The sequence below is a fragment of the Mytilus trossulus genome, chromosome 9 (genome assembly GCF_036588685.1).
Source record: "Mytilus trossulus isolate FHL-02 chromosome 9, PNRI_Mtr1.1.1.hap1, whole genome shotgun sequence".
In the NCBI taxonomy this organism is placed as follows: Eukaryota; Metazoa; Mollusca; class Bivalvia; order Mytilida; family Mytilidae; genus Mytilus; species Mytilus trossulus.
In genome coordinates, this window is record NC_086381.1 from 38,074,495 (window position 1) to 38,099,253 (window position 24,759).

Here is a 24,759-nt window from a genome sequence, read left to right on the forward strand (position 1 = left end):
GGATTGTCAGTTTTCCTATCCACGTTCGGGGCGGGCGAGAAGGGCTCTCTGGCTTCCTACGCCAATAAAAACTGACCGCCTCGAGATAGCCTGTATGCGGAGCTTAAAAGTGGCATTAAAACATCCAAAATCAATAAATCAGGTACATCATAAGTGCAATGAGTAAATCGTATGATTCAAAACAATATTTTCCCTTCTTAAAATACACGGCATGCAAATATATGTTGATGCAATAGAAATCAATTATAATTTACAACACATTCTTTCTAAACTAGGAAAGACGATTTCGAAGTTACAATCAAACTCACAATTGAGTGGATAGAAACAAGCAAATAGAAACACAATTCCACCTAACAATTCACATATCGCTTACAATTGTGCCCCAAATACAAATTGTATGTTTTCGTGTTTTCCAAGCCAACCTTCATTGTCAGTTTATAGATATGTCATGATTTTTTGAATATTTGACTATTATACTATTTCTTTATTTTAATGGAATAGACGCGGCTAACACACTCGCCATAGTAGTTTAAATTATTCAGTTAGGGGATTTAATTTAAAAAGTGGAAAGTGAAGTTACAGGATAGTTCTAGTTTCGACTTCGGCTCCTTGAGGAGAAAGTTATTAAATTATGATTTCTCATTGATGCTTATGCTTGGTAATAATATGTCTAACATATTTTCATAAAATAATACAGTTGTTTTAAATACTGCAATAACAAGTATGTTTACTTGTCACTTAAAACACAAATAACAGTATAAAGTAGCAAGTGAATAGATTCATCATAGGTACCTTGAATACTAAAGTAACATTTTGTATTTTCGGCAGACGCGCATTTCAATATCAAAGAATCTTTAGTGACGCCCGAATCGAAAAAGTTTTAAAAGCCTTATAAATTGCGAAGTTCAAGAGCATTGAGCACACCAAATTCCTAAAGCTTTTGCCAAATACAGATAAGATAATAAATTATACATCAGGATGTATATGGAAATTCATGATGCTATTGTTCATTTAATAGTTAGGAAACACCGGCTTTTTCAATGAACACCAATTTCTGTGAGCATTATAATGTTTCATACATGTATGTATAACGAATTAATCTCAAGGGTCAATTTATCGATTTCCTTAATGCTCAAACCATGTTATCACTCTTTACCCGATTCCTAATAAATAGATATGCAGGTACATTTCTTTTTTGTAAATGACAACCGTTATCCGTATAGTACAACATTAGAGGTCCAATATTGACATAACTTCTTCGGATTGACATTAGATGGACCTACGATAAAGGAGATCATTAAATCACTTGTCCAATCTTGAGTCATCATGTGATAGCTGGTTGAGACCTTTAATTTCTTAGCCATCAGCAGCAACTTCGTCAGCGGTACCATAATATTTTACCGAAAGACCTCGTGAAATGTCCATTTTGATCTTCGTGATATGTGTGGTTTGAGAACCAATCTATTCGTGGGTTGGTGTCTGTTGACATGGTACTTGCCTCGGCTGTTGATTGGCATATCACTACGTTCGGGGCAATCTTTCTTCGAAATTTTTATATTTGGAAGCACATTTGGTGTTGATTTATTTTTGACGGTGTTGCGTAAATGTAAATTTTGTATGTTCTAAAAATAGCCCAATCACCCCTTTGTTTCATATTTTGCAAGTAAAAACAAGCATCAATTTGTTGAAACATATTTTATTATCTCATGTTATTAATTCAAAGTGATGTAATTAGATAACCTGTAAATGTGCTATAATCACCACCATGGACCTGTTGTGATATAGCACCTGGGTGATGCTGTACGGTTACAACATCACCTTTTTCTAGTAGTACCGTACCAATCGCTGATCCTGTTGAAAGACGTGCATCACTGTAACCATGGCCAAGTTTACTGCTGTTTTTCATTAGTATAAAGTGGACATTGCCAGAAGCAGATATCTGAGTACATGCAAAGTAGTAAAGACCGTTGACCGGCGCACGGAATTTACCATTACTAGAGTCATAGGACTGGCCAAGGTTTGTGTAAATTTTGTCGTATATAATCGTCTGAGACCCTGTTAGTGTAGTGTGTTTTGTCAATGCGGCATAGAAGGCAATTGACTCTTTTTTGTGGCACCCACAGCAATTACCTGCAATGTACAAAGTGACGAAACATCAAAGGAGACAGTGCGATTTTGAAACAACTGGCCTTGTTATAAAATCAAGTATACTTAAAAATTTCTCTTTTTATCAGAGTCAGATGTGCTATTTGCGTATTTGTTTAAATCTTTACAGTTTTTAATGTTTCATACTCTTTTTTTACAGGTATAAAGTAATAAAACGGGTGTTATCTATACATAAAATTATAATTATTATATTTTTGACTATAGTTCGCTGTTTTGAAGGCATAATTATACAATAATTTTTGCACCCTCACGAGGGTGTGGGTTTAATATTACAGAAAACAGGAAAACAAATAAATAAAAGAAAAAATAGAGATTATTGCGATGCTAAATCATAAATAGGTGAAAATAATGGGCGAAAAAAAATAACAACAATAGTGAAAATGACGATAGGAATTAAGGGATAAAGACATGAAGGACCACAATCATGGTCTTCCTTCATCGCAAGACGGTGTCGCAACACAGCATCAAAATAACCTTTCCATATATCACAATTATTTAAACAAGTCAGTTTCCTAAATGTTATTTTGCCTTTAATTGCATATCTTGTAAAACTATATGGTACATAAGCATTAACGACTCGTTTTCATCCATAAATGTAAACAATCAGAAGACGTCCACTTTGACTGGTGAAATTTGCTTCAGATATCCCGTCGTTAATCAAGTATACAAAATGCGGGTATTTGCATTATTCTTCATAATGTTGAAAATGAGAGAGATGGAAGAGATGAGAAAATTGCGGCAAGTCGTATTTTTCTGCTTGATATTTAAGGGAAAATGCAGAAGATAACAAGAAATAATGTCCATGTGCGTTTCATGGACAGATTTTATATATTATCGCTATTTTGTGCATTTTCCCTTTGATCTGTTTTTGTGGTAATTTTCATATCATGCTTCTCGCTTGAGATGGAAAATTCTCGCTAGAAACTAAGCATGCACGTGGCGTTGTTAACGAAATTGACATGAAATTTACGCGAAATTGACAACGTCGTAATAGGTAAAATAGCGATAAAAAGATTATCATTGTTCATCTCATCTCGATTGCCTTTCTCGCTTTCGCCGTCCCGGCTCAAGCGAGAAAATCAATCTCGTTGAGATGATCACCGATAATCTATAAATATAGTTTTGATTTTGTTGTTTATTATTTGTTAACTGTTTATAAAAACTCATTTAATATAAATACCTGTACATGAACAATGTTGTTGCATTTCTTTAACCATTTTTATTAGACTATCCATTTTACTGTCTGAAATATTGAAGATTGTTTTTATAGAATTACTGTTTAAGCATGTTATTTTTAAAAATATCAAATAGAATAAACATGTCCTACACTAAATATAAAAAAATATTGTCAACCGATTATAAAAATTATAAACTCAGAAGAAAGTTCAAAACGGAAAGTCACTAATCAAATTGCAAAATCAAAAACGCATCAAACTAATGGATAACAACAGTTTCTATGAAATTCCTGACTTGTACTGGCATTTTCGTATGTAGAAGATGGTGGATTAAACCTGTTTTTTACACAAAATATAAATACATAATGTATACGATTTATTTGTAATATCTTCAAAACTGCCCCAATAGAGTTATGATAAAGAACGGCTCACTGCATACGATTAACGGTCACTATTGCAAGTTTGTTGACCTATGCTATGTAACAGTATCTCAACTTACTAACTACGAGTTACTGTTGCCTTATACGATCTTAGGACACCAGCATAGTTGTTTGTTATTTAACGAAGCATGTCCTATATCTAATTTTGGTAGTTTTACTAAATATTAATTCGCATGCCGGCGTTGATTCAAAACATAAGACGCTAACCCTATAACGCACCCAGTTCTGATTTTTGTTTTGTATTTATGCGATTTCTTTAATTTTGGTTTGTTATTTGGATTTGTCTCTCCCCTAATCGATGTACGCCATTTAAACACTCGTAAACTACTGTCGCCTTAATTCAACCAACACTTACCATCTGCACAGGTTCCTTTAGCATCAGTCGTTAATGACTGATCCACAAAGACGAACATTAAACACATGACTACCTTTACCAACATTGTAAGAATGAACGTGAATCTACTGTATGTAAGATACAAACATATATTTTATATTCACATTATATTCACTGCGACATATGCTTCATATGTAATGGTATATTGTGGAACAAAAACTATTGCGTGACAAAAACTATTAATGGGTATTAATTGTAATAGTATCCTCTCTTTTTATATATTACATCATGCAAAACAAAATTAGAAATGAAGCAACCAAATTCAAGTTTAAAATACAAACAAGGAAAAAATATTTCGAAGTTACTAACACAATCATAATTGAATGGAGAGAAAACAATGTCGAAAAGACGAAACAAAATGTATAGTTCACATTTTATATAGTCTTGGTCATCATGATGTTTGAAGGAAGTAGACTTTTTTTCGATTGGTAATTGAAATGAACTCTTTTGTTTTAAAATGTCTCAACAGACTCCCTGTTTCAATTTCGTTACGTTAGTTAATATTTAAGGCATACAGAACTGTTATGTGGTATCCTTAATTTCAACCATAAAGACGCAGTCTATATAACTGATATCATCACCAAACTTTAAGTGAATAAACTTCATAATGCCAGCGTCTTTTATTATTGTTAGAGATTAGGGTTTCCAATTAATGATACTTGTCATGCCGAAACTATGTTGTTTGAAATAACATGACCAACGTGTTTTAATGAAAGCCTACAATTGTTATAAATACTGCAATGAACAGAATATTTACCTGTCACCTGAAACATACATGACAGTACACTGTAGCAGGTATTTTTACGCTCAACATTTATATGGTAATTCTTGACTTTATTGTTCTGTCACTAAGTAGGACACTAGTTTTTTTACCAATATCATCATAACCTATGAAGTCCTGGTGTCTATACTACCTCCATCTATTAGTACTCGAATATGAAAATGTGTTGTTATAAATGCAGAACAGTAGAGAAATGGTAAGCCACCTTTAAATCAATTTGCATCATATTATGTAAAACATTGTATCCACACGAGTTCTTATAATATTAAATGCTGTTTTAATGCAAAAATTGGACTTTTATTATGTCACCCGATCGACAATGTCGGGTGACATATTGCTTTTCCTCTGTTTCTTTTTCCCTATTATTAATATTTTTTCTTCCACCTAATTTTGTCCGCCCGCTTTCTCAGAGCTAAAGAAACCAATCTGAATGATACGCGGGTACGTTAAGGCTGTTTCAAATTATAATTCCTTTAAAATTCTATCAAATCGCTATTTATTCTAAATATTGCTGAAAATCGTTTTATTGGACATTCGAGGCATTCATATATGGGTGATATCAATTCAAAAGATTCTAAAATTTCATTTTTTTCTACTTTCACTTTCATGGGAATTTCCCCGTAGCTGTCACGTGACTTATTTGATATAAATAAATCTCTGCACCTTTAAATGATTTGCACAACCTTTTATCTTCATATTTATACAGTAAACTTTGGATGTATCAACTCTTTTCTTTATATATTTTCAGGAAATTGCTGGCGATAACAGTGCTGACAGCGTGAATGAATGTAAAAACGTAGTTTAATAGGCCGGAGGTTGAATTTCTACAAATTCTACACCTTTCAAGGATGATAATGTTCTACGACAAAATGAGACAACCAAGCGCCAGATGTGTTGCAATTGCCCAATTAATTCTGAAAAGATTGGTTATCTGTACAAGTCTAGACGTTTCCGATAAAAGGTTGAACAGATCGAAAATAAAAAACTAGATAATATTTCCGACAAGGTCGTCATTGTTTACAAACGCTCGAGTGATCCAGGAGAAAGAGCAAAGGGAAATAATCGATAATAAAGTATTTTTGGCGCAAATTTTTCAAATTGTATTAACTATTACTAGTTCATTTTTCTCACTTATTAGTGTTCAATAAATATATAGAATATTAAAACATGGATAATTGTTGTTTATTGTTAATTATTAGCACTTATATTTATATAAAATAAAAAAGGGGGGAGGGAGCAGTTCTGTGTTTTATCTCAAGTATTTTGTACATCTCAGAATACCGTACACAGCAGACAAAAGTTTTAACTTACCTTATTAAAAACCATCACTCTTTTTTTAATTTCCAAACAAGAAGAAAAGTTGGCATTTGCTCATAAAATACTTTACTGTCCATGTCTTTGTCCATTGAAGGATCCCATAAATTGGTCCCATGGTAACATAAGAAAGAAAAAAAACTCCTCACTATTAAAAATGCATTTTTTTCCATGTTTTTTTTTAATGTTATTTCATCAGTTATGTAGTCGAAATCTTTTTTTTGTTGGTTATTTTTTTCCTGAAATATTTCTTTATAAAATAATCTTTTTTCACTTTGAAAATCTCAATCCACACTTCTCATAATTTAAGAAAAATTATGTACAGCTTGCCATCATTTTATGAACACCCTGAAAATATTTATTTCATTTATTAACTTTCTATTTCTGCATTACTGATCTTTACTGCATACCACTTCCTTTCCTGATTTTTCCTGATAAGAAGAATGAGTTAACAAGAATTTTTATCAATCTAGTTTATTAGACAACATCAATGAATACAACATGAAGCAAAAGTCATAGTAACAGTTATATTCAAGAACATTTTTCTATTTAATAATTATTTTTGACATTTACAATGAACATCTGCAATTTTGCAAAAGTGATTATTTCAAGGTCAACAAAAGATTCCACATCTATCAACTATTTCAATAACCCACATAGCAGATCGGAGCAAAATACTTTGACCCCTGTATATAATTCATCTTTATCACTGAAACAGCGCCATGAAAACTATTCTCTATTTATGCATAAATATCCATCTATGCAAATCAACAATTTTAAGTTATATTGTCAAAAAACAGCAAGGATTCAGGAGTATGTAACAAATGCAAAATACTATGAAAACAGAAATCAAGGTGGAGAAAGGGAGACATTTATTAACCATTTTAAATTAATTCAATGGTTGAAAATTTCTGAAACAGAACGCAAACAGCACAAACTAGAAAACTGTATGCCTTGTAACACCACACATATAGAAATTTCTAAAATTCATAAATCTGTCTCAGAGACGTCCATTCAAATCTTGAATTTAAGTGAACAGATAGTAGAAAATGTTTCATCTATATTACCAACTAGCACAGCAACAAAAGGTAAAAAGACAGCACAAGCTTTAATTAATGTCTTAAATCCATTGTTTGAAAACCAGTTCCAAAAATCTTTTGAAAAATCTGCTGCAGAAGCATTACATTTATCACCTATTGAGAAATCAGCTGATAAAAATAAAAAAGAACTAACTTTACTGAAGAAAAACAAAACCCAAATTATTGAAGCTATAAGTGTCAATGACAGAGATGTTGAGAATTTCCTAGCTTCAGGAAAGTCATTTAGACAACATGATCGAGAGAGAATGCATCTGTTCGAGAGCAAGGCGAATGCTGAGGAAGAAACCAAAAAAAGACTGGAAAAGGAACAAAAGGGTCAAGTTGTCCTTAAGAAACATCATGGAAACTTTTCGAATTATACCTTTAACAAAGATGAGTTCCTTGTAGAGATTAAGTCTTTAATGGAAAAAGGTATTGTTAATTGGACAAGACTAGGGAAAAAATATGACGTCACCAACAAGATAACAGGAAACAAGCCCCAAAATGCTGGCCAAGTTTTATTTATGTTTGCCAAAGCAAATGGAATAGATATAATGTCTTTTAATAAACATAAAGCAGTTTCAGGCAGGGATATCTTAAGGAGGGTGAGAAGACCAAAGAAAAAGATAATGAAAAAATTATCTATTCCAACACCAAGATCATCAAAGAAATTTAAAGAAGTTATCAAACAAAAACTTGCTGATGGTACAATCTATCTTGGAAACCAAATTGCCCCGAAAACGGTTATTTCAAGTTGTATAAGTAAAGAGGGAAATCTGACGGAAAACAAAGTAATTGTTTACAGTCGAATCATTGGGTTACAAAAAATCATCTTAAGTGAATTATCCCGTCTTCAGAAATCAGGGATTTTGTTAGTACATACTGATGAATATTACGACACGTTGACAGAGGATAAGATAAGACAAAGATTACAATTCCTAGGGGAGGAAACGAGCGTTAACTGTCAAGATATGAGACTGAAGTTAAAAAATATTGAGAGAACCTTCAAATTGAAAATGTGGCATGACCACTCTGATATTTTGAACCACTCCTTTGTCAATTTTATGACCACAATCATGTATGATGCAGCCAATTTCATGACAGACAATGAATATCAAACACTAGCAAGGACAACATCATCAACCAATGTACAGTCTATTGTAGAGAAACCCCAGTTATACATACTTGGGAGATCAGGTAAATTGATAAATATATATATCTATATAACAATAATAACTTAAGTAATAATAAGTTATAACAAATGACAAAAACTAGGCTTGGAACAATATAAACAAGAATGTGTTCATAGTACAGGGATGCCCGACTTGCACGATCATTTTCTTTGTTCGGTTCACTTTGAAAAACTCCAATTTGGCATAAGAAATACCTCAACCAAAAACATTAACATGGTCGAACAGTTGCAAAAACCAGAAAACATAGTGCCCATAAATGGGGCAAAAGGTTAACCAGAACTAAAAGGCCAAACAAATTAGTGAAGGAATCAATATTTAACAATTTCATAATATTAAGGAGTGGGTATCAATGAATCCTGTGACTCAATTCATATTCAAAATGTAGCAAAAGATATTCATAAAAAAAAGTATTAAAAAAATGTTTGAATGAAATTATCTCCCCTTATCAGGACAATAAAATGAAAACAGATAGCTATTATAAAGTCCACAAGATTTCTCTATTTCACAAAAAAAAAAGTTGTCACTTTGCAATAACTATAATCCTTGCGTGCAAATAAAAATACAATGTACCAAATTGGAAGTTTGAGAAAAAAATCCATATGATCTTACATTTTTTTTTAGTATTGTTGATATACTTTTTTCATACAAAATATACATATTTTCTTACAATTGCCAAATTAATATAACATATGGGTCTATACAACTATTGAATGGAAACCCTGATATCAAAACAGGCATTACATTTTTAAATACAAAAAAAATAATTCCTAATGAATATAAAAAAACAAAATGCTTTCAATTCTTAAAATAAAATCTCACCAAGGATGTACTTGGGTGAAATTAAATAAATTAAGAATTTAAAATTGATACTTTTACCCAAAAGAGCATCAGATCAGGATCAGGATTAAAATGAGCTAAAATATTGAAAGCTCTTAAAATATGGCGGTATAAGACAGACTCAGATTTTTACATTATTTGGGTCTAAAATCCAAAGAAAGAAAAACAATTGTCTGCTTAAATTTTGGAAAATAACTTTTATGAGCTATCAAGTCTTACATATATATATAAATATGAAAAAAATAATGTGTCTTATTTGGCAAAATAGTTTAGATAGTATTGTAGGGAAAACACCAAGGAGTCTTGAACATCTGAAACAGATTCAAAAACCTCACCCAAGTTCATCCTTAAACAATAAATTATTTATATAAAAAACAAAAACATTGTGCAGAAAAACATCATGTTTTTAGGTGTTTCTTTTCCTAATTTACTGACCTCTACAAACAATAATATAAATGAAATGCAAATTTCTTATAAACAACAACATTGCATGAATGCAACACCTTTAATAAATATTTCAATCTATTCATATGTGACCAAAGATATGTTTCAAAATTTACATGATTTATGAATTTTAAGGTATCAAAAACAGTTTACATACAATGCATTAAAGTTATTTTACACACCTTAGTTACATAGTCATGATAGTCATCAGTACAAATAAAGTGAAATACTTCTAATAATTTAAAAAATTACAATTTTTCATGTTTCAGCAAGCAAAGATATTGACCAGATAAGTTACACTGAAGCAAGGATTGAAGACCTAAAACAATTGACAAACAAAATAAGGTACGGAGACGTAGATCTAGTTTTCAAACTTAGACTTTTCAGTGGTGATGGACCAGCCAGGCAATTTGAGGCAGGACAACAGAGAGGGGGAAACTATAGCTGTATTTGCGGTGTAGAAAGTAAAAGCCACATGAATTTGGAATGCTGCTATCAAATGACGCCCCTAGATCTTGAGGATAGAAGAAAACTTGTTGTTGAGGGTTCCTGCTGGAGGAAAATTAAGGACGGAATAATAAATCCATTTCAAAACTTAAAAAAGGAAGAATTAATTGATGAGCTTGAAGAAAGGGGGGTTGATACTTTTCATATGAATTTAAAGTCAAGATTACAGGAAGAGTTAACCTCAGTACTCCATGGAATATGTAGACCCCCTGCCTTACTAATGACACAACCCGATAAAACATCAACAGAAATGAATATTGAAGGCTATGAAGTAATGCCCTGTGAACCATTACATGATATATGTAACATCGTACAAAACATTATTACTGAACTTCCCCACCATGTAGAAAATAAAGAAACAAAAGCTGAATTAGAAAATTTTTGTTCAAAGACCATTGGGGATAAAAATCAAATTAAGGGTTCTGACGCAAGGCATTTTGCTATACAACTAGCTCAATATGTATCAACTGAACAACAGCATAATAAAATTTCTGAAGATACAGTTAACCTTATTCAAGTATTAGTTGAAATAATCAACATTGCATACAGCTCAGAGGAGAAAAGATCACCACGGCAGATACTACGGTTGTATAACCTTACTTTTTTATTTGGAGTATTAACAAAATCTGTAATAGGAACACCAGTGAAAATAACCACCAGAAAACTGTACGGTTGCCATTTCCACAGTTTAGTTGTTCATTTACCAGAAGTGTACCGGATTATAAATACAAAATCAATTTTATGTGAACAGGAAGAACGATCATTTGGAAGCTTAAGGAGAATAGCGGAAACTACAACTAATAGGAAACCCGGTTGGATAATAGACAACACAATTATACGATACAATGCGCAACAGAAAAGTGATGATAGATGCGACTCATTTGCAAAGCAAGACTCAACCATCAGTCGTCAAGCTAAGCGTCTACCACACAGGAAAAATACAATCTTCACAAAGAAACTGCTATCAGGAAAATCATCAGTTGTCCAATCTCATTTGGCAAGAATAGCAGATTTCATTATCCCTGGTGATCAGATCTGGTGGCATTATGATGGTGAAAATGTTGTATTCCACGACAGCATTGATGAACCAAACTTCAGACTGGAGGGTCCTCCACTGTCAAATTACCGTTCAACGTCACTGAAAAAAGAAATAACTAGTGTAAATAGAATCTGGGAAAGCTGTATTGCATCAGTCAAATTACAGAAACTCATTGTACCAATACTAAGACTAAAAACTAGGGAGAATGGAAAGCTTGTTTTCCTTGACACACAGATCAGATCAGGTGTGTATAATTCTTTTATAAAATATAGAGTGCTTAAACATCAATTATGTATAAAGTATATAAAAAAATTGTTTACATAAATTGTAAAACTTGCTACATAATTGTCAAAAGTTAAAAATAGTAGACTGATGTCCAGAAAACCATGAGATATGAATATTGTTATTTGACATATTATTTAGAAAGATCACATCCTAAGGAACATATGTACCAAAAAGCTTCAAGCTGATATTGCTTAAACTCAACCATTTACCATTACCAAATAATTTAGCCAAATACAGGACTGTAAGGCAAAAATAGCAGAGACTGGAAAACTTAAGTTTTTTAACATCATTTCCAACTTTTTTTTTTATCACTTTCAAAGTTAGAAACCTTTGAGTCATGCTAATTAATTGGGTGGTTACTAGTAATATTTTGCAAAAACAGAACATCTTTCTTTTGAAAGAAGATTTTAAAAAACATGAATTCTCATTTTTTTCAGCAGCAGTAAAATCCGTTGCAAAAATTAGCAAAGAAAAAGCAATAATACCACCGAAGAAACCTAATGGTAAGCCAGATATACAAGAGTAATGATCAAAATGCTTTGAACTTTACAAGAATGTGACTACAACTTTATCAATATAAAAACCCTACATAAAATACTTTTAATTTTTACAGATGTAAAGGTTGAAAAATTGACTGAATAAAAAACAACCCCATGTTAACTGTTTAATTCATACCATTAATTGTTTGATTATTCCTTTTTATCAAAATTCTGCATTCTTGATGTCACATCAATAATATTCGCTACATATGTCCGCTGAAACATAAGGGTAAGCATTAGTAATTATAAAAAGCATATTTGGTAAAGTTCTTCAACACTGAACTAAGTAATAAACATGTTCTGTTCATTCTTTTTATATCATGATTGCTTGTGTTATTTTTTAAGTGAAAAAATATTCGATCTGCCTCCATTTTTTCAGATGACATATTGGGTGACCTCTCCACAACAGAGGAACCAATCATTCAAGGTAATTTATAAACATAAGAATAAACTATAACCATGGATAAGACATGTAAGAGACTGGAGTGAATTGAAACAACACACTTAAAATCTGTATGAGAACAGTAGTCTATATTTCACTCTGTCAAAAGTTTTCTATGAAATCTTTGTGTAAGGAAGCATGAAAGTGAGATAAATGTGAGCCAAAATTTGTTCCTGTGAAAACAGTTCCAGGGGAACTTATAACCAGGAAATATGTCCTGGGAGAACTTTTTTCGTAGACAATTTCTATATAATTTGTTCCATCTCAATTTAGTAAGTTGCACACTTTACCTTGTGAAATAACTTGGTGAAATGTGTTCCTTACCTTGTAATTTACAAAACTCACAGCTAAATCAATATGTTTATCAAATTTCTAAATTACAGCCAAATGTATTGAATGTGTAGGTAAAGGTAATATGTTTAGTTAGCTTGCTTGCTAGCTGTACCACAAAGTCATTATTCATTTATTATGTCTGGTAAAATACCCTCCTTTAAGAGTAGACTAGTCCTGGGGATAACCAACTGAATAGAAAAATGTGATAATATGCATGTTATTGTTCATGACTGACAAACATGAATGGAATTCATTGGTAAAACGTTTCATTTTTTTATTATTAAATAGGTTTTTGATTTGTGTCAAAACTGGGTTGCCGACTAAGAACCTTAAAATAAAAGTTGGTTTTTACCAGTTTTAAGTTGTTTTTTTCCCCTCCAGATAAAGAACAGGAAGTTGAAGAACCTGCATTAATTCCTTATGACCAGGAAAGCTGCAGCAATCAGGAGGAACAAACATCAATTCTCAGTGATATATTGCCAGGTATCTACTGAAATAGATATAAGATAACAATTCATGTATACATTTATTGCCAAGGAAATATAAAATCAGCAGAAAAATGGTGGAATTTAAATTTTTTCAACTAATTTAGTAGTTTCACTTAATCAACCTACTGAAATCTGGAATAAAATAGTTATTAAATCAATTGTACAAAATAAGACTCAATACTTCCTTTTTTAATGTTTAGAATAAAATGATTTGCTGAGCCCAGCCTGCTACTACCCTAGAGATTGAACCCTGAACTGTTGGGATCAATTTTGACACACTATTTTTTGCATCATTCTGTCTAAATTTCGAATGTGATCAAATTTTTGACATAACAGAGTTTTTTGACACAAATAACTTTTTTTTCTTCTTTTTACATTTATTGGAATTTATTTAAATTGCATCACATTTTTATCTTTTAAATACATGAATCATGCACAACTGCAGAACTTGAAAAGCTAAACAGCATATTTGAATTTAAAATAATTGGTTGTAACATTCTGGCATTTCATATGTTGACAACTGTGCACACAACTATTGTACTTTATAGATTAATAACAAAAGTTTTCCATTGAAAACACAGAAACATAAATTTAAAATAGGTGCATTAACATTTCAGAGCAGAACAAATGCCCACCTATACAAGAAAGTGGCAAGAATACAGTCACACTGACAGCTGAAGTTCATGCTTTTGGTAAGTTTTGTATATACCAGGAAGGTTAACAAACATTGTTTTAATCCTATACTTACAAATTTATACTAATAGCAAATATACTGCAACAATGGACAAGGATAAATACTAGGCCAGGATTTGAACCTGGAACCTCCTCAACTTTGTTGAGTTGCTCTTCCATCTGAGCTACCTAGTTTTGTATTAGGAACAAATTTACCTATCTATACACCTGATGTAACTTTAGTATGTTTTTTCTATTAAAAACAAAGTTACAATATATACTTAAAAGTTTTTAAAAAAAATAATATTTTTGTATATACAATCAAGGCAAATCTGACTAATACTGTAACAATACTTTTGTACTTTCTAAATTGATCTGAAAACAATATAATTAGTTGACTGTTGCAGAGGAGTCTAATGTATGTCTGATATGCAAAATTTACTCTAGATTATGATATCTTTTGATTTTTATTGTTTGAATCCTCTCAAAGTTTCAGCTGTACAGATTGATCTATTTTTATTGTTATCAATAAACCTTTAAAGATACTTATCTCCATTATAGTAGCTGATCCAGTATGGACAAAGAGCTCAGAACAGGAAATTCAGATTATCTCTTCTTGTGGAGACCATGGTAAGTTTTATTTCACTGCAAAAAAATAATAGAGTTGTAGTACATGTATACCAAATACTTTTCAAATTGAACAATTAGTACTTTTTCTTTCACATTAATGATTCTGTCTTGATTACTTTCTGAAATGTTACAAGTAAGATTATCTTTTATTAAGAAAAAAAAACCAAATAACAATTCTATAATTATCTTCATTTCACCAATTCATGCAATTTAACAAATATCATTGAACAGTACATTCTGAAAGATGTGTGCATCCGGACTCCATTATACAAGTGTTTGAAGCAGAACCAGTTATAGAAATCACTCCAGTTGGTGTACAAGGCAAGTTATTCTGTTGAATCTGTGATAAGAATTGCATCTTTGTATTCTAAGGAAAATTGAATGGATAATGGTTAATTGCTAATGGAGATAACTCTGCAAATTTTTAATGTGTTTGCTTCAGCAGCTCAGTGAATATAATATAATAATTTATTTCTAATGAATAAATGATTTTTTCCCATATTATTTTATTACATGTATTATGAAGTAAATTTTAACCAACACATTGTAATGGATTGTTTCAGATGCCAAACTTTCCAACAAAGAACCGAAGAAAACTATAGAAAGTATACATGTAGATAAAGAAATTAGGAGATTATATTTTATCAATATCAAAAAGGAAGCTGAAAACAGAAAGGGGAAATTAGCCTGTAACATTTCAGAACCTGTAAAAGGTATAACATTTATTTTCTATGTACTTTTTGCTAGCATAAATAGGCAGCCACTTAACTATTATAAGAATATTCAGTGTTTTATGGTTTAAAATTATGGCTCCTGAGAATAGTTTCCTTAAACAGAAGTGCGATTTTTAATACAGGTAATAATTTTGTTTTCTTTAATTTAAAATGTTCTTCCAGATGTGAAAGCCATTTTAAAAACAAGTGACCATCAAAAAGAAAAGACAGAGATGAAGCCAGTTCATGCTACAAAATTGACTGCAAAACGGAAACTTTTTGTGACCAGCCAGGGAAATACTGGTAAGGATTTAATACTCTTAAATACATGTGAAACTGCAAACTACTGCTCACATGTGATACCCTTCTCCCAAGTATTTTGATAAACAGGAAGTTGCTGAGTGAAAATGAGTGATGAAAATGAAAACGCATTCACAAACCAGTTATTTGGTTTCAGACAGGGTTTCACATATGTCACTTACAGAATGTATATAAACCCTGAAACCAAATATCAGAAATTCTTGTATAGTAGTTCCTGAGAAAAATGTGACGAAAGTGTTCATGGGACGGACGGACTGTTGGACAGACAGAGGTACAACAGTATATCCCCACTTCTTAAAAGCAGTTTAAAGAAGGGTATTATCATTTAGATTATTCAGTGCTGACCTTTTATATTGTACCTCAGATTATATATTTTTTTCTTTCTGTTTGGTGGTGTCTCTATTAAAGCTATATTATAATAAATCTTTAATTTTTGATAAGTGATTTTGACGTACATTTTCAGATTTTATACGTTTTTAACATTTTTCTTTAAAATTTAATTTTTACTAACCTTTCAGAACCATCTAGTGGAAAAAAGACACCGTTGGATCTTGCTGTGCAGTTGCTCGGAAAAACACCAGAAGTGTTAGAGTGCATCAAATATAAAGGACTTGTGCAAAACCATCCAAGTCATGCATCCTTCTCGATGAAGTATGACAAATTGTTTTCCAAACTCCAGATAGACATCAGCACCAAGTACCATGAACTGAAAAATAAATTAAACAACTCTGAGATGCATGAAAACATGGAAAAGAAAAACGCCGACTTGAAGATTGCACAAAAATTACTAGACCACTGGGGAATATATTACTTCTGATCAGAGAAAATTTAATGAAGCAGAATTGATTGTTAATTTTTATTAAATTTAACTTAAATGAGACCACATTAACTGAAAAATGATTGATTGATATTTAAAGATTAAATTCATGAATAGACATCATTATTGATAACATGATTGATTGATAAATATCAATGATTACACAACTGATCGAAAATAAGTTTCAATGATCGATAACTTTAGATTGATTGATAAAAGACCATTTTGACTGATATACATTTTGTACAGTGTAAATGGCAGCAATGATTACATAATTAATTGATAAATGATATGATTAATAACATGATTGATATGATTGATAACCTAAGATTGATGGAGAAATGACATCAATGATAACATGATTGATTGATGGATATAACACATTTTTGGCTGAAGTTCAAATTCAACAAAAGAACACAGGATACTGGTTAATAAAATGATACATTGTACTTCTTCTATTGATTGATTGATTGATTTTAATCCTTTTCAAATTTTACTGACTTAAAACTTTGATTGATATTTTGTCACCTGATTAGAAGTAGTATATTCCTCTGCAGACAACATTAAGGAAGCTGAAAAATCATTACAGAACACTTTGATTGATTGATTTAAAATAACTTGAGAAAATTTTCTATTGATTGAATTACAACAAATGATTATACTGACGTTTGATTTGGAAAATACAGGACAACTTTCAACACCAAGAACCAAAGGCGGATAATTCACCAAGAAACAATGCCAAAGATAATTAAACAACAACCAAAGGCAAAGATAATTTTATATGGAACATAATTGTCATAATTTGCAGTTCAATTGTACAAAATTCAACACGTGATTTAAAGTCTGGAGATGTATATGTACAAGAAAGATGCTGATGATCAGGGTGGGACCTTCCACAGGTATTATCAGTATCAATCTTAAACTTAGGTGATGATTGCATCGCCAAACTTGAACTACACTCCACTTAGAAATAACATGTGATTTAAAGTCCGGAGATGTACATGTACAAGAAAGATACTGATGGTCAGGGTGGGAATCTCCACAGGTATTATCAGTATCAATCTTAATCTTAGGTGATGATTGCATCGCCAAACTTTAACTACATGTACACTCCACTTAGAAATTGCTAAGTTTTGGACTCTTGAGTAGTCTACTCTTGTTTTAGAAATGATTGCATTTCCAAACTCTAGATAATGATACTCGGAGTGAAATTAGCCAATGTTGAATAGAGGTACTGAATTGTTGATAAGTTATGATAACTATGCAAGAAGAAATCATCATTACATCTGATCTTCAAAAAGATAAATTTACAGCACTAAAGCAGGAGACAATTTATAGCACTGCACAGCAGATACCATGTACCGCACTTCTTATGTATGACAAGTACAAGAAATTGAATGGGAAAAGGCCCAATTGTAAATCCTTCATATCATCCTTTGATATATAATTTTCTAAATTGAAAAAGCAGTAAATACTATCGTGATTATTTCCTAAAAGACTAACTATAAAAGAAAATTTTAAAAGGACAGGGAACATCAGTTAATATTACAAATCCTTCTCCTTATTGAGGTATAATTGCTTATAAATGAGAAAACAATTCCCTTAAGTTATGCAAAAACATGATGAAAAGAAAAATAATGTGAACAAAAGATCACAGTACTGTCTTTTACAATGAGTGGAACTTCTAACTGTTTAGTCCACTATACTTATGATAATGTATGAAAATCATTTACATATTTTAGGATATACCCGCTAATATGTAGATATAAGAAGATGTGGCATGAGTGCCAATTAGACCCTCACAGAAGTCACAATTAGTTAAATTAAACCATTACATGTATATAGGTAAAAGTATGGTCTTCAACACAGAGTGTAAATCTAACAACAATCAGTTATTTAACTGCTGTCCTTTTATTAGATCAAAAACCCAGACTGGTCTTCAACAGCAGCAATAAATCATTACTTATAAATATAATTAATACATGTAGATCTTGATTTTATTTTGAGGAACTGAATCCCCACCCCCTTTTTAAAATCTGTTGAAAAGATGGATGATATGAAAGGATTTATAGGGTTGATACATCAGATATTACAGCAATTTACTGGAAACCATCACATCATACTGGATATGATAACAATTAACTGGATTTGACAACAATTTACTGGATATGACAACAATTTACTGGATTTGACAACAATTTACTGGATATGACAACAATTTACTGGATACAATCACTATATACTCGATATGAGCACCATATACTATACATATACTGGATATGACCAACAAAACTGGATATAGCATTTTATAGATACAAAGGCATTGTGGCATGTCAAAAGAGGCGTCTTAAAATATTATAATTTTTCATCTATGATTTCATAAATATTCTGTTAAATTTCTAGCTTTTCCAAACTAATTTTAATGTTTATAATCATTAATAAGTTAAAAGGTAATTAAATTTGTACAGTTAGTTTTGAGTGCATTACAAATTTCTTCATTTAAAGAATAAAGTTAACTTATTATCTAATATTCAATGTAAATAAAGATGGGAAAAGTTATTAAATAATTCAAAGTACCAAAATATCATAAAAGGGCCAACAATAAAATCATAATGACTGGCAAGGTAATAAAACAATCCTGCTTTTATTGAAATTTTTAATTTGTTTTGTTTTAAAGAAGGTGCAATAAAAACAGTGGTTTCAGAGAAAAAGAAATAAACGAAGTGGTTTCAGAGAAGATCTAAATGGCATTTAAGGGTTTTCTTGCTGTGTAATTTTTCCATGTTCATGATGTTTCATTAATATTTCATGCCATATTCTGAATTGCAATATTTCACAAGTCCAAGTTCAGCACCGTTAAAAAATGTTGAGGAAGTTCCAATAAAAAATAAAACTTGTTTTTCTCTCTCCTTGGATTAAAGTTATTTAAATAATTTAAAATTTATAAACCAAATAAATGATAAACATAATAAATGTATGAATAAGTTCATTTCTTTGTAAGAAAATATGAATGTCTTTGTGTAAACAAACTTCTTCAAAAAACTAAAAAATGAATAATGACACATTTAATTTATTAAAACTAACAAGCAATTTTAAACTGATTAGTTTCTATATAAATGTACCTAATAAAAAAAAATAAGTTGGGCAGCTACTATGGGTTTAAAATGGAAACCTAACTAATTATTACACAGCAATTTTGTTAAATGATAGGTATAAAAAAAAAGTTTCTTTTGGACTAAAATTTGCAATGTGGTGGTGGGTGGGGAATGCAGCCAAGATATGTAAAATCTTGCCAGTCACAAGCCTGGAAGGAAGGTAACTTCAATCAATATGGAAGTGACCTTCTGAATGCAGAGTGAACCACCATAAGAAGTAATATACTAGTTACATGTACATTTTGTAAGTGTAAGAATGACTCTGCATTAATAAGGATTGTATTTTTTTCACAAAATTATGTTCTGCATTTCTAGTACATTATGTAGATTTAATTTAATTGTTTTTGTGTCAATCAAAAATCAAGTAATATTTTAAATAGCCATGTCCACACTTATACAAAAGATACTTATCTGATATGAGGGGGATAGGACCTGTATCGGGACTACAGGATTGGGTTATTCTTCATTCAAATTTTCGGGACATCAGGATTTCATAATTTTAAGCCCGGTATTTCCAGATCAGGACCCCTCCTATCCCCCCTCAGATATGTTCATGTCGAAGGTTTTTTTAAAAGACAAGTTAGGCAAATTGAATTTTTTCATAGATGAAGATTTTCACTTACAAAATCAAACCAAGGTTTACCCCTGGTTCTGAAAGGTAATGATCTATTACATATAAATAGACAAATTTTGTACTGCATGGAATTCTGATGTTATGTGACAGCGCATCAACAGGGTGCATGATATAATAAAATCAAACCCGGTAAAATAATGATATCAAACCCGGAAAAAACAATCTCAAAGCTATATATTACAACTATGACACGTTCAAACTTTTGAAAATATCAGTTATTAAAAAATTATTTATATCAAATATATGTCCAACTGGCATGACTACCAGACTGGTTTGTAATTTATATTTACAGAACAGATAATGTACATGTATGTAGAGTTTCTTAGAAAAAAAATGTAGCAATTAAAAGATTATATAAATATGAAAAATAAAGACGGTGTATGACTGTCAATGAGGCGAAATCTGTCACAGCAAGGCCTTCACAACTTATATTTTTACAAGACAATAATTAAAACCATCATTTCCCTTGAGACCGTCATTTAATTTATAGGGGATGCAAATGGGATTCTGTTAAACAGACCTATGATAAATTTAAAATCTTAGAAATGTTTACCTTTAAAGTCCTTTTCATATAGGGTCAAATCACATTTTTTTTGTACTACGAGACTATGATATTGCTCAGGTAAAAATCATTTAAATGTAAACTTTTCCTACACTGGTTTGGTTTCGCATGGAATATTTAGGGCCAAGATTCTGCATTTAATATTTATTTACATCAAGACTTCTGGCCGAGAAAAAATGACAGGGCTTTTCATACATGTATGTACATTTACAAGAAATTGGATCATTCATGACATGACCTTATCATATACCTGTATGAGGGGGATAGGACCTTTATCAGGAATCCGGGATCGCGAGTTTTTAAGCTTGGGATTTCACGAGCGACCCTTTCGGTATCAGGGAATTCTTTTTTCAAATTTCAGGACCTCAGGATTTCATGTTTTTAAGCCCAGGATTTTTGGGATTTCATTTTTTGAAGGATCAGGACCCCTACTACCCCCCTCATATATATTTTAGATTTTTCACACCTATATTGATTTTTCTTAAGCCAGAAAAAAGGTATCTATTCCCTTTGGACCATAAGCCACCAGTTCTACATGTATGCCTATACTAAAGGAAAATTTTATAAAAACAACTTTGCTTAGACAAAAATGTTGGAATACTGGCATGACTGGTCTTCTTACAACAAGTCAGAAAATGTTTTTAGTACAGACTGCCTATTCCAGCAGCACATTCAATGGACAATGACCATGTATGTATGTATGTATGTATTGGTGGTCACTTTGTTTACTTGTCTATATTCTATTTATATTGAGAAATAGGTTAATACTAGTATTACTTATAGTTCTGCAACTCTTTCTCCCGAGACCGGCCATGCATAAATTATTCTTGCTGTGACTTTCTCTTCTACATGTATATTATCTTTTCAATGATTGAAAAGGAAATACAAATGTAATGTCAGCCATGTAGTTAAGAGGAAAATAAAGAATTGAAAAAGGCCAATGGCCAAAATGTCTTAATAAATTGGTTTATTTTTACAATTATACTTTCTGTTCTTGCATGTGCCCAACTTCGGCCCCTAGGAACTTTTAGTATGACGTCACTCATCTGGTTTGGGGCAGTCGATCTACACTTAAGGATTTAAAATGAGCAGACGCTCATATTTTGGCTTGCGAATATGGAACCTTAATTCACACAAGTAGGCTAGCCACCACCATATATTTATTTATGTAAACTAATGTTCAACGATATATATTTTTCTAAATAAACATCTTGTTTATGTTTATGTGCTTTTAGTAGTTTGTCAAATATCCCAGAACTTGGGTAGACGAGAAAACAAAAACCAATGGAAACTTCCACTCGAGTTACATGTATATTATAATGGTATAGTTATTTATTGGCTAGAACGTTGGAGGAAGGCGTCCCAGAAAAACCTCTTAAATAGTCTTCACAGTTATCTGGACTACATGTAGCTAGGAACTTGAGAGAAGTTTGCTTTCATTTTCATTCAGCCATATATTATATGAGCAAGTCATTGCCATCACATATCAATGTTTTTTTTTAACTTAAACTTGTAATCTCTACATGTACAATGTATGCACCTTGTGGGACCTTAATTGGAAGAAATATATCTTATAGTTTTCTGTCACTTGTTTCTGACGACGTGGGGGGTGTAAAATCTAACACTCATACGAAAAATCAGTGATTTCTTCCATACTAGTGTGGAGTTAAACCACCCATTGACAGAAACAAGTGCCGGTAACGGTTTTTTTTCTACACATTGTCATTGATATCACATATGAAATCGCCATCGAAGTCCGTGACTGTAAACATTGATAAATGCAGAAGGAGTCTCTCAAACCACATCAATGATAATAACCGTTTAATAATACTACTGATTCACTTAAAACAGTTGGAAGTAATCATATATATTAAAGGGACAGGTGTGTCGTCTGATTATTATCTGGCGATGTCACACGTGGTTGTCCGTTAATTTCACATTATGAGACTTTATTCTTGGTAAATACGCTTGAACTACAACTTACACATAAAAAATGATCATACTAGACATCCACAGTCACTTGTCTGCCAAAAATACTACAAAACTGCAGCAATTTCACGTTTAAGCATGAATATTCCTTCCTGTAGAAAAGTCAGACAGGTGCTCGACTCATTCATCGCTGCAAGCATCGAAAAGACCCCGAAATTTTTTGATTGGTCGATTAACCAAAAAAGGCGGGGCCTAAACAGCGATAAAAAAACGGCTAAATCTAATAAACCTTACGTAAATCTGTGAATATGAGGTTAAATGTCAGTCAATATGATATAAACGCATCATATTTCAATACTTTTATAAACCTTGGGGCATCTCAATAACTGCAACTAACAAATGTAACCTTGCGACGCGGAGATATATTTGATGACGTCATGAATAATAATGAGGCAAATAGAGTTATCTGCGCTTGGTAAAAACTACGGGAAAAAATGAAAAAAAATGCCTTAACGTACCCGCGTAGTGCACTATAACAAGGTACCCTGATTTTCCTTTAGACTTTTTGACTTTGGAACTAAAAAATTGGCTGCCATCACTATGGAAACGGAAAAATGGTGAAAAAATATATTTTTGGAGTTAGGTGAATTGTTTCAGAATGCTTAAGCTTAAAATCTTTAGATTTTAATACAATGTAGGTGCCCACTATATGCTGCTTTTGGATGATTTTGGCAATCATTGGAACTGCTATGTTGCCATGGATACCACACCAAAAATTTCAAAAATGTTGAAATGCTCCAAATTTTATGAAACTTCGCAGTAACGATGAGCAACATTGTTAGATGTGGAAGTTGGCGTTGGAATTTTGAAAATGTCTGCCGTTACCATGGAAACAATGCAAAACAGGTCAAAATAGTCCAAAAACCTTAAAGTGGCATTTACTTTCTTAAAATGGTAGGTCAAATGGATCGGAACTCTGATGGTATGCTCCCTCCCATGTTACAATGTTGTATATGCCATTAAGTCTGCTGTTACCATGGAAACAATGCAAAACAGGTCAAAATGCTCCAAAGATATCAGGATTTGATGAATAATTTTTATATGCTTTAACTAATAATCATTAAAACTTTATACAATATAGGTTTACACTATATACAGGTTTTGAATGATTTTGACAATCATTGGTACTTCTATGTTATCATGGATACAACTGCAAAAATTTAAAAAAAATTAAAATGCTTCAAAATTAATGAAACTTTACAAATATGTTGACTGTCATGTTAGAAAACAGAAATTGGCTTTGGAATCTCCAAAATGGCTGCTGTTGCCATGGAAACATAAAAAAAATCTTTTTTTTTTAAATTTCAAAATGCTTCAAATGATCTGAAAATTTGTAGAAAGATGAATTGCAATGCATATATGTGCAGTCACTGTTTAGTTTTTGAAATGGCTGCCACTCAGTGGCAATAGGGGGAGTGTGACATCCACTTTTGCTTGCAATGGCAAAACTAGTTATTATTATTATTCGTCGGACATTAAACACTGGTACTACAAACTGCTCAGAGTCTGAATTGACCAGTTTTTGTGCTCGACCAGTAAAATCAAGCACACATTTTACTCGACTAGTCTCGACATTGTCTCGACTGGACTTAACTGTACTTAAGTGTACTCGACTAGGTCTCGACTTTACCTAATTAGTCTGAAATGGTCTTGACCAAGGCTCGACCTGTCTCGACTCAGTCTGAACCAGTCTCGACCAGTCTCGACTCAGTCTGAACCAGTCTCGACCTGTCTCGACTAGTCTCGACTCAGTCTGAACCAGTCTCGACCTGTCTCGACTAGTCTTGACCTTCAAATTTAGTTTTGACTA

General features: G+C 31.8%; 1 protein-coding gene and 2 long non-coding RNA genes across 3 annotated transcripts; all 3 read right to left on the reverse strand.

Moving 5' to 3' along the window:
* Positions 1-1,717: 1,717 nt before the first annotated feature.
* On the reverse strand, positions 1,718-4,221 carry LOC134683868 (complement C1q-like protein 4). The gene is made up of 3 exons (XM_063543175.1): positions 4,137-4,221; positions 3,347-3,409; positions 1,718-2,130 (listed from the first exon to the last, which is right to left on the reverse strand). The coding sequence occupies exons 1-3, from the start codon at positions 4,219-4,221 to the stop codon at positions 1,718-1,720; spliced, it is 561 nt and encodes a 186-aa protein (XP_063399245.1).
* A 5,576-nt stretch (positions 4,222-9,797) lies between these two features.
* LOC134683869 (uncharacterized) lies at positions 9,798-13,796 on the reverse strand. Its single transcript, XR_010101101.1, has 3 exons — positions 13,321-13,796; positions 12,330-12,409; positions 9,798-11,468 (listed from the first exon to the last, which is right to left on the reverse strand). It is a non-coding gene; the product is annotated as an uncharacterized LOC134683869 (long non-coding RNA).
* Positions 13,797-14,532: 736 nt separating this feature from the next.
* On the reverse strand, positions 14,533-23,047 carry LOC134683870 (uncharacterized). Its single transcript, XR_010101102.1, has 3 exons — positions 22,945-23,047; positions 16,304-16,498; positions 14,533-14,773 (listed from the first exon to the last, which is right to left on the reverse strand). It is a non-coding gene; the product is annotated as an uncharacterized LOC134683870 (long non-coding RNA).
* Between the last annotated feature and the right edge of the window lie 1,712 nt (positions 23,048-24,759).